The sequence below is a fragment of the Phaseolus vulgaris genome, chromosome 7 (genome assembly GCF_051622355.1).
Source record: "Phaseolus vulgaris cultivar YP4 chromosome 7, ASM5162235v1, whole genome shotgun sequence".
Lineage (NCBI taxonomy): Eukaryota > Viridiplantae > Streptophyta > Magnoliopsida > Fabales > Fabaceae > Phaseolus > Phaseolus vulgaris.
The window spans coordinates 54,664,351-54,675,508 of record NC_143504.1 but is presented as its reverse complement, the minus strand read 5'-3'; the positions used below and the strand labels follow the sequence as shown (position 1 = coordinate 54,675,508).

The window sequence follows — 11,158 nt, the reverse complement described above, 5'->3', positions numbered from 1 at the left end:
ACATATTTAGTATTTGTTATATATATCAAGTATAAATAAATATACAACTAACATACAAACAGACAACAGAATATACATGTAATTGTATATATTCAAGTACAACATTTAGTACTTGTTATTATCAAAACTTATCTTGAACAAGTACGTGAATAATAATAGACCGTATAAGTCACAACAATTTTAATTTACTAAAATTATCAAACCTACAAATCCTATTTTCATATATAATATTATTAATTCAAGTTTGAATTTTTTTTTTTTTCAAAACTCTTTGAATGAGAGAGCTTTGCATTCTAAAAAATATTTCCCAGGAGCATTTCTATCTAAATCATATGATGAAAAATCATAGTTTGATTATTTTAAATTAAAGATCACCATTTCTTCTTTCTAATTACATTATATAAGTTTATATATATATATATATATATATATATATATATTTATAGAGAGAGAGGTGATCTTGTTCTATGATTTTTTTTTTCATTTTGAGTTGTATTTCTTTTTATTTGGATTGTTAGGAGCGTTTCTTTGTGATCAGATTTCACAAGTAGCATTGTATAACCTGTAGAATTCAATATCCTGTGCTGTGTTGTATATTTTTGTTCTTTTTCTTAAGGAGTGTCAATAAAACTTAAAAATTAATGTATTAACATAGTCGAGTATTTAAATAACTCTACTCGATGTAGATACGTGACGAGAGTGAATGAGTAGAATTTTGATTGTATTACTCGTACTTTTATCTCATATAATTCTTATCTTTATTAAATTTATATTGAATGCTTTGAAAACTTAAATAACATTAAATATACACGCTTAAAATTAAAAGTAATTTTTCTTAATAAAATTGATTGATGTTCACAATTAAATTTTCATTAATTTGCATAAAGTAATTTTTCATTAATTTAAATAAAGTTTTTAAAAATCTTTAAAAAAATTAACTCATATATGTTTAACTCAACTTATGTTTTCAAGAATTCCATATTTAATAACTAAACAATAAGATTCAAATGAAATCATATTCTTATATATATATTGAATATATTAAAATTACTATAGATATGAATAGAGTTAGTTCCGTAAACCATTTTGTTCCGAAAGAACACTTTCAATAACTGTACTTGATTCAGCAAAGAAGGTAATAAGTTATGGAAAGAAGTGTGGCTCTCAATCATATGATGCATTTAGAAACACATGAATGAGATAGTTTTTAATCAAGCAAAGTCTTCTCACGGGTTCAAGTGCAATCGTAGGCTTGGTTAAAAACAAGGTTCTAAGAGTGTCTTTCTTTTTCTCATGATAAGCTCAAAGTCCAATTACTTATATTAACATGGTAGCATATCATTGATACTTGCGTGATTAAAAAGGTCAGATATTTGTTCTAAACGTTTGTCTAGATTTATCGTCATTGTAAGATTCTTAAAAAAACTTGGTATTTTTTTTATAAAGGTTACCCTTACTGTTCTTTTCTATTTAATTTATTATTTACTGATTAAAAAAAAATCATAAATTAAAATTCCATTGACATAAAATTAAACCATGTAAATGTATAACAAGTACATGTCATGTGAAGGTAACAACCACAATCGAAAGAAGGCCAAATGCTAATATTATTTCTACTTTATTCATACTAGTTTGTAGCTGATTATTAATTTCGACGTGCAGATTTCATGCTCCATGCTCTCAGGTTCTCCACAGTGATGTGCTCAGTACCGTTGTTGAACACAAACAAGTGAGCTTTTTTCTTTATTGCTAGTGTTGGATAAACCCTAGATAAGATGTTTGTTTTCCCTCCAGCTCCAAAACTCTCAATCACCGAGTGATCAATCTGTCATCAAAATTAAATATAAAAAAAAAACATATATATATTCTTCACGATATATTAAAATCATTTAAGAAAAAGATTTTTGTTTAATTTTTTTTATCTTTTAAAGTTTAATTTTCAATTTTAACAAGTAAGCGCTACTTTATTAAAAAAAATAAGTGCCATTTATAAAAACACATTAAATATGAATGTTTATTTAAAAAATAGAGCAAAAATATAAACTTTATTTTATTAAAATTCATGGGTTTGTTTATTTTAAGTGTATAGATATAGTAAAATGATGTGAGAGATAATGAAATTTGGCAATTAATTGGTAAATAAGAAAAGCCTTATTATAATGTTTTATGAGACGAAATTGGGGATGAGATTAGCACATACCAAAGTTCTGAGAGAGAGTTTTTTATGGACGGATAAATCGACGTCCACAAAACCTGCAAATGAAGGCTTATAGAGTTCTTTCTTCAAAGACGAACTGTGAAAGAATGAAGTTAATCAGAAAATATGCAGAAATCAATATTCAGACAAATAGTAAGAAGTGGAAAATTAAAATATTAGTTGAGTTACCTTGTAGCATCAGAGCACATGAGAATGACATGTTTGTTTGAAGCTTTGAAAATTCTGAAGAACACAGGAGTGAACTCTTCCAGTTTTTCTGAAGCCAATGTGAGAATTCCAAATGGCCCAATCCCTCCTTCGTTCTTTGAACCCTTTTCTGCACATAAATTCTCTGCGTTCACCCACCTTGAATCAAATGCTTCTGCCTTCTCCAAGCTTGAGAATGAGAAGCTAATTTCCACATCAGCCTGCGTTACAAAACTCAATTTCGTTTTCTTTGATAACAATACACCCAAATTAAACTCAATTATAAGTATAATTACCTGAGCTGCAGTAATCCCTTTAACTTCAACATAATCTCCCTTTTTAAGCTTCTTGTTCCTTAGGTTAACTTCTTTCTCTCTAAGACTGTTTAATTCCTCAACAGGCCATTGCAGCAATTGTCTCCCATGAGAATCAAGCCAAACAGTTCTCGGAATTGCCTGAAATTAGAAAACAAGAACACACCCAAAGAAAACTTCAATATATATAACATAAACATATGATTAATTAACATTAATTCCATGTTCATAGCTTACCTGAATTCCTGCCCAGCCTTTCTTGACATCATCTTCTTTGGTGTCTGATTCATTTGCCCACGCCCACACAACCCTTCTGTTCTTGCTCGGGTCAAAGAATGATTTGGAAGCATAAAAATTTCCATAATCATATCTCAGACCACCCCAACCATCCTCTGAAGTGTTATCCGGGATATACTTGTCCTTATTCCTAAAATACGTTCCAATTGTGTAGTACTCGTACCTAGTTTTGTCGAGACTATTCTTAAGAACATGCTTAACTCTATTCCCAACACTGGATACCTCTAACCCGTTTTTCCCTTTTAAAGAAACCGGGTAAAAATCCGGGCACTCCCACGTGCCCGTGGACGCAGCCGAATGGATCGGGTGCTTGACCCTGACCCACCTCAGAAAATCCTTGCTCCTGTATGTATAGGCCACTCCTCTATTTTTGCTACTGCCACCGATCAATATCCTCCAATGTCCGTCCCTACTCCACCATGCAGTAGTGGGGTCGCGGAACACACTGGCATTCATGGCGCGATCCGGCCTGATGACTGGATTAAAAGCTTTGGGCTTTACCCATTTTCTTAAAAACGGGTCTGACTTGTTTTCGGGTATGGTGTATAATTGAACCTCGTTGCTGTGTTTGTCAATCACTCCGGTGTAAAGAATGACCGGTCCTTTACCCGGGAGTACGGTGGCTGACCCGGACCAGCACCCGTATTTGTCATACGGGTTGGATGGGTATAAAGCGGGTTCAAGTTCTTTCCAATTGATGAGATCCTTTGATACTGCGTGGCCCCATATAATGTTACCCCAAACAGCTCCTTTTGGGTTGTATTGGTAAAACAGATGATAGACTCCATTGTAGTACATGGGACCTGTTATTGCATGACATGGATCATTATAACAAATTATACACCCTTTATCCTAAATTCAACACATTCATAACTTATTAAGAAAAACTTTGTTTCTTTAACATAAAAAAAAAATTGGAATAACATAATAAAGGTTTATCAAAGATTGAAATAACATACAAGAAGGAAAAACTAGTGAAAGTGAAGGGAGAAGTTGCTCACCATTTGGATCTGCACGTGCACCCGATTGACACCATGAAAGAATCAGAAAGCAAAGAATATCAGCACTCCATAAAGAAAAAAAGGTTTTATCAATTTTATAGAATTAAGACTGAATCCTAAGGTGAAGGAGGATTGAGCAGAAGAAAACCAGTTATAATTATCAATTAGGAAATTAATATGTTGAAACAATTTTCTTACAGGATAATGACAATTTAATCGTTTCTTATATATATGCACATTATATCATGGTATTGTACACGGAAAAAAAATGTACATTTTGTCACAAAGTTCAGTTATTAAATAAACTCGATCTTTAAAAGATAAACCTTTTCTAATCATCATTTTCTCAAGTTATAAATTTAAAGAACCGAATTCTTGGTTGCCCCAATATACGGAAAAACATTATTAGTTCACTACATTAATTAACAAATATATATATATATATATCATTTTCTAATTACATATGCGTGTCTATGTTACAAAACTCTTTTACATTTTTTTCTAGAAAGTAAAACATTTTTACATGTGATAATGTATTTTGTTAATTGATTTAGTTTAATTAATATATAAGGGCAACGATGTTATCTTTTATGTTTAATAACAGTGGAATAACTAGTTTATATTTTTTATAAGCAATTATTGATGATTTTTACTATCCTTTGCTAATAAAGTTTGTTTATCAACGAGATACAAAATTAATTATTAACTATTATATATATATATATATATATATATATATGAATTGAATAAATTTACAACAACACACCTACTAAACAACATTAGCTACACCCCTTTAACAATTATCAACATTAATATTAAACCACTAAATTATTTTGCAGCTTGCTAATACAATAAACATACTTAGATTATAGAACAGAAAGAAAACGAAAACGGATTAAGAAAATTCAGGGTTTGTTTCGGACAACGTTTTTTAATTAATTTTCTTTTCATAAATAAACATAGAATATCATTTTTTTCTTGTTTTTAAAATTTGATGCAAACAACATAAATATTGAAAAAAATAAAGAAAAGATGAGTAGATACTTTACGATTATTTTAAAATATAAAATACTTTGTTAAACCAATTAAGTATTTAAGTTCAGAAAGCAATAATATATTTGTAAAGAATAAAATAATGTGAAGTACATTTTAATTCATAAAATAAGTAGGAACATGATAGGGGGGAAAAATAAAAACGTAGAACTTATTTTATGAATAGGAAAATGATTTATGGTAGAGGAGAATAAATTGTGAAGCAGGAACGTTTTTGACTGAGATAAGACACCGCATTTGCATGTGCCTTAACCTAATACCACCATGTTAATTTGTAGCCATTCATCAATATGATAACACAGCAAACCAGTTTATGAACCAAATTATGAAACTTTCGGACACTCTTTGTTTGCTGATAAAAAAATGAAACTTTTGGACACATGCTGTTATTTTCTATATTAATGAAACTGAGTCCTTCATCTCTGTGTGTTAGTGGTCCATCACAAAAAGACAACGTGGAGGCTAAACAAGAATGTTCCAGCACCTTCACAGGAATAAGATGGGATAGGCCACTCCCATTTCTTATATATGCAGTTCTTTTAAGTATTGCTTACACTGTTCTTCAAGTTTTTTTTTCATTAATTTGTATAATAATATGTATCAAAATATTGTGTTAAGGTGAAAGTTCAAATTCTGGATTGAAGTTTTCACTGTTTTGGAGTATAGACCACTCTCGAATCTTACTGTTATTGGTTAGAAGTTGATTTCATATTATAGCAGAAAAGTGTAAGAGATAGAAAAAGGTGAAATGTGCAGTAAATGCGTGCAACATCCATTTTCTTCCTCTTACAATGGCATGCATCTATGTAATTGAAAAGGGAAAACCCACAGTGAACCTTGACTTTATTTTCAGTTTTGGCACAGATATATTGAAGCACCTAACAAAAGTTTAATACCATATCAATGTTACTATCTTCGTTTTTCCAACAAAGTCTGACATTCTATGCCACTACAAAACTATTCCATGTAAAATACATAGCAGAGTCTTCCAGATACTCAAAATATACACTACACCGCACTAAAGCACTAGTTAGCTTCATGCATGTGATTGTGTCCTACAAAAGAGTTTCGCGTGCAAGATTGTGGAATCAACTATAGAAGGGCATGCAAAAGCCACTAAAACACAAGTTTCCTTATGTTCATATTTCTAATACAAAATAATTTGTGTTTCTAAGTTATTCTTGTCCCATGATAGTCAAGATAAAGTATTGAGTAATTACCGATTATATCACATCTCTCTGAATTTTTCATTTACAAGAAAAATAATAAAACTTATATATATATATATATATATATATTAGAAACTTTATATTCAAATTAAATATATATTAAGATACTAATACAGTGTAGATGTTTGAAGTAAATTTGTGAACTTAAATTAATTTTTCTTTTAGTGACACGAGACAAAATAAAGTATTGTAGCTTGTTTAGGCACCCTATGTAGAGATTAAGAATTAGTGAGGAAAATTGATTGCACTCTAAATGAAGGGTATATGAGTAAGAAACTGTGAAGTTTACCATTGATCCAGTTCCTACGAGGTTGAAAATGGTATGCAGTTCTGTGAAGTTTGCTCACAGAAGGCACTGAAATGGATTGGAGACCCGGGTATATGCTGTGAAACGCTTCAACGCCATCGTTACATATCACAAAATAGAAGCAAATTATTATAATGGTAACACAAATAGGGAGAGCCATTAGAATGAACCAAAGAACAATGTGTGAAGAAGAAACGGGAAGATTGTGAAGGACAAAGGTACCTGTTGATGTTATTTATAGAGTGAAAAAGGTGAAGGTAGATCAAATTAGGCCATGTAAACACTTTTTATACTAGTTTCATTTTGGTATCATTAAAATTAAAATTGAGTTAGCTTGAACAAATATGATTCGAAATTTATTCTCAACACTTTAAATTTTATTAAACAGTGAATTTAAATTGAGTTAATATATATATATATATATATAAAGTTGCACTTTCAATATTAATTATAATTTTTAACTTAATAATAAGTGTTTGATCTAGCAATTGATAGTTAAGATTTCAAATTTGATTTTCATTGAAATAAATATCGAGAATCGATAGCAATTGTCTCATAACGAAAGTTAATGAACCAAATTACACTTTCAATGTATACTTAATATAAAAAGTTACACAATAGCACTTTCTAACAATATCTTGCCATTGTCTTAAAACTTTACTATAAAGTTTATAAACTTGTTTTAAAATCATTAGATGACATAATCAATGTCTAATTGGAAAAACTTTAATATTTAAAATATCCCTTTTCTAGAGTCAGCAATTTCTTTCAAGAAGTGACAACGAAAAATGATTTAATTTCTTAACTAAAATGAAACCCTTCGAGGTTTGAATGCAAGGAGAAGCCAAAGTATAAAATAAATGTTCACGAGACTTTCTTTTACATACTTATATTTATTTTGTTATTCCCAACTATCTTTGCACAAGTTATATAAAATTATTTTAGAATAAATTTTGAAGTAGTAGATGTCGGTTACTAAATAGTCTGCCCGTGTCCGTTTTCCCTGCTAACATTGCAAAAAAATTTAAAGCTTTATTGAACTCGCATCCCTTTTTCCAAAGTTAACATGTTGATAATGTGATATTTTGAGAAAAGTGTCAAAATGTTAATAGTATTTCTTCCTTTTATTCGAGAAGAGATATATATTGTATTTTCAATTCATAAATTGTTACGCCATATTGTCTAATGTATGTGGTTTATTATTTCATATAGGTATTAATTTATTATCAAAATAGTTACATTTAATAGCGATATTGTAAACATCTTTAAATTTATATTATTTCTATTTTTTATATATAAGAAATAATAAATAAATGTGAATCACTTCAGGAATGGTTCAACTCTTATACAAAACGATAACTTATCCTTTAAGAACGAAAAAAAAAATCAAAAACTTCTACCAACGTCGGCGAGCAATACAACTACCAACATCCAATCAAACAACTAGGAAAAAACCAACACTGAATCAAATACATGCAAATCAGAGGGTTTTTTTTTTTATCAGCAAAATCAGAGGGTTAAGACACCAGAAAAACAAGTTGAAGGTACTTTGGAGGCGACCCAAGACCAAGCCTTTAGTGGAATAAGAGCAAACATTTTGAAACATCCACCCCCCCTTTAAAAATTATCTTGTTCCTGTGTCTCCAAATCTCACTTACTATAGCGATCCAAATAGTCCTTCAAACCGCATTAACAGATTTAGATGAATTACACAAACTGTAAAAATTGAAAAAATAAGAGTCAGAATGATCCATGGACGCCAAACCTAACCAAGCGTAGCACTAACTCCAGACAAGTCAAGCTATCCTGCACTCGAAAAACAAATGGCAACAAGATTCCTCTTCCACCCCCGCTCATAGAGCATATAATTTCAATCACTACCCCTCTCCTTTCCAAACTAGCCTTGGTGGCTTATTTTCCAACAACCTCCAAGTTGTGACATGGGTTGATGGCAAAGCCTTAATCTTCCAAAACTTTACGTACACGAACTTGTTTCCCCTTCTAGCTCACCCTTTAAGACAACGTAAGCAGAATTGATCGAGTAAGAAGAATACTCACAATCCTTCCAGACCCAACTACCATCCAAAACCAATTCAATCCTCAAACCTTGAAACTTTTGAAGAAGTTAATCTCCAAAAAAATTTCTCACTCAAACAGACACCTCCTTCAAACTAAATTCCATTCCAGATCCTATCAACCCAATTTTCAAACTCAACTAAATTACACTCAGAAGGAGCACAACCTCAAAAAAAAAATACTCTTCAATAACTTAATAACTATTTTTTATCATACTACATCAATATATTGATAGTTATAGTTTAAAAACATAAATACCATAGAAATAACAAGCTGATAAAAAAGAAGAAGAAACAACAAATAATAATGACAGATTGTTACGTTTACTTCCACTTATATAATCTAAACATATATTAATTATATTTATTGAATAGGTTTGCATAGTTTAAATTTACTTTTTTAGACATGTCAGATCAAAATAAACGTTGGTTTAACTGTATTCATGGTCTAAACCTGTCAAATCCATAATAGTCAAAACTATGAAAACACTGTACATAGTTCAAATACACCATATACCATATGCCAACCAAAAATGAACACATTTTCATGAGCCAAATTCAATACAGTGATAAAAAGTTTAATTCTATAATTGTTTCTAGTTTGTTACAATAGTGTAAGATACTGCATTAAAATTAAAATCAATAAATTATTAATTTAGGAAATATTGATTGATTAATTTTTAAGTTATTTATTGAAGGTTTATATAAGGGACTTGAGGAAACTAAGAAAAATAGGCGTCAGAAATAGAATGACGATCTCTTAATGTTGTCTTGTGACTTAATTTACTTTTGAAAAAGTTTTCTTCAGTATAATTTTTCTGCAAATAAAAATAATGATATAATTGAATATTTTAGTAAACTATCCAAACTCTATCACTATATAATAATAATAATAATAATAATAATGAACCTTTTATGATTTTTTATATCTTTGATATATTGTTATAAATTTTTATATCGACAGTCGATTAAAATTATGATTGATTACAATAGTTATTTATAAAAGAAAAAGTAATAATAGCTATATATGAGATTTAGTGTGAGTGCATATTCTTACCTCAATATGTCATTACTCAAAATGCTACGTCAACCATTTTGTTAAAAAAATTGATGGTAAATTAATTGTGGATTAAAATGCTTAAATTAAAAAAAAATGTAATAAAACTTTTTAAAGTTCAATTGTACATTCATAAAACAATAAGAAGAAAAAAGCGGATTTAAACCCAAAAGATATAATAAAAATAGAAAATAGGTATAAATAGGAGTGTTAAAAGTAACCCACCATAGAATAACTTCCTTTAATAGGTCTTCCTCCCATCCCTTCTCTCTCTCCCTATCTATCTATCTATCTATATATATATATATATATATATATATATATATATATATATATATATATATATATATATATATATATATATATATATATATATTTTATTTTAGCTATATAAATTAAAATTTAGATATTTTTTTAAATAAAAAATTTCATATTAGATATTAATGCTAAGTAACAACAATTATTTACGATCACATAAAAAAAATACAAAAATATAAAGACACATATCAAAATCCATATGTTAATGAAAACGATATATATGTATTCATAAATTTTTTAATTTAGATATTTATTAGTATGTGATTTTATAATTAATATTTACTTACATCTTGAAAGTATCTTTTAAATTGAATTATTTATTGATATATCAAAATATTTTAAGTCTTAAAAGTTAATATATATATATATATATATTCAATGAGAACTTTAATGCAATGATTAAATAGTTATACACGTACCAAATAGTTATATATAAAGTTACAAAAAAAAGTTATATAGCTTTATCTAAAGTTACAAAAAAATATATATAACTTTTTTTATAGGTTTAATCACTATTAATATTTAAAATTTAGAATAAAATTTTAATAGGTACAATCACGAAATGATTTTAAAAACGTTCTTTAGAAATTTTAGATAAATAATCAATTTTGTATGTAATACATATTTCATTCTTAATACGATAAATAAAAAAATTACAGTTTTAATACAATAATTTTAATTTTGTTAGTTGTTTTATTTAAATTTCCATTAATTAAGTATATATTTGATCTTTAGTAATTATTACTTATGTTTATTGAAAAGAAAATTAATATTAGTATACAATTAATCTTAAATAATTATTAAGAATTTTAAATGTACAATGTAAAAAAGAAAAAGTAAAAAAATTCTACTAATAAAAAAATAAGATTCTATAACAATTTACTATAAATATTATAATTTATCCATCAGAAATAAACAATTCTCAATGATATTTTTATAATAAATTACATAATAAAATAAATTACAATTTATTACGTGGATTTTAATTAATAACATAGTAGATAAGTATCATAACAGTTCCCTCATAATTGATATAATAACTTTGCTTTTATGTTAGATATATTTTCGTTCAACATGATAAGTATTATTTTAGGATACGTTAC

The 11,158-nt window shown here is 28.2% G+C and overlaps 1 protein-coding gene across 1 annotated transcript; it reads right to left on the bottom strand.

The window, feature by feature from the left end:
• Positions 1-1,518: 1,518 nt before the first annotated feature.
• LOC137830332 (beta-fructofuranosidase, insoluble isoenzyme 1) lies at positions 1,519-6,806 on the bottom strand. Its single transcript, XM_068637608.1, has 7 exons — positions 6,588-6,806; positions 4,017-4,025; positions 2,956-3,818; positions 2,701-2,859; positions 2,387-2,625; positions 2,201-2,294; positions 1,519-1,825 (listed from the first exon to the last, which is right to left on the bottom strand). The coding sequence occupies exons 1-7, from the start codon at positions 6,763-6,765 to the stop codon at positions 1,646-1,648; spliced, it is 1,722 nt and encodes a 573-aa protein (XP_068493709.1). The 5' UTR covers positions 6,766-6,806; the 3' UTR covers positions 1,519-1,645.
• Positions 6,807-11,158: the final 4,352 nt, after the last annotated feature.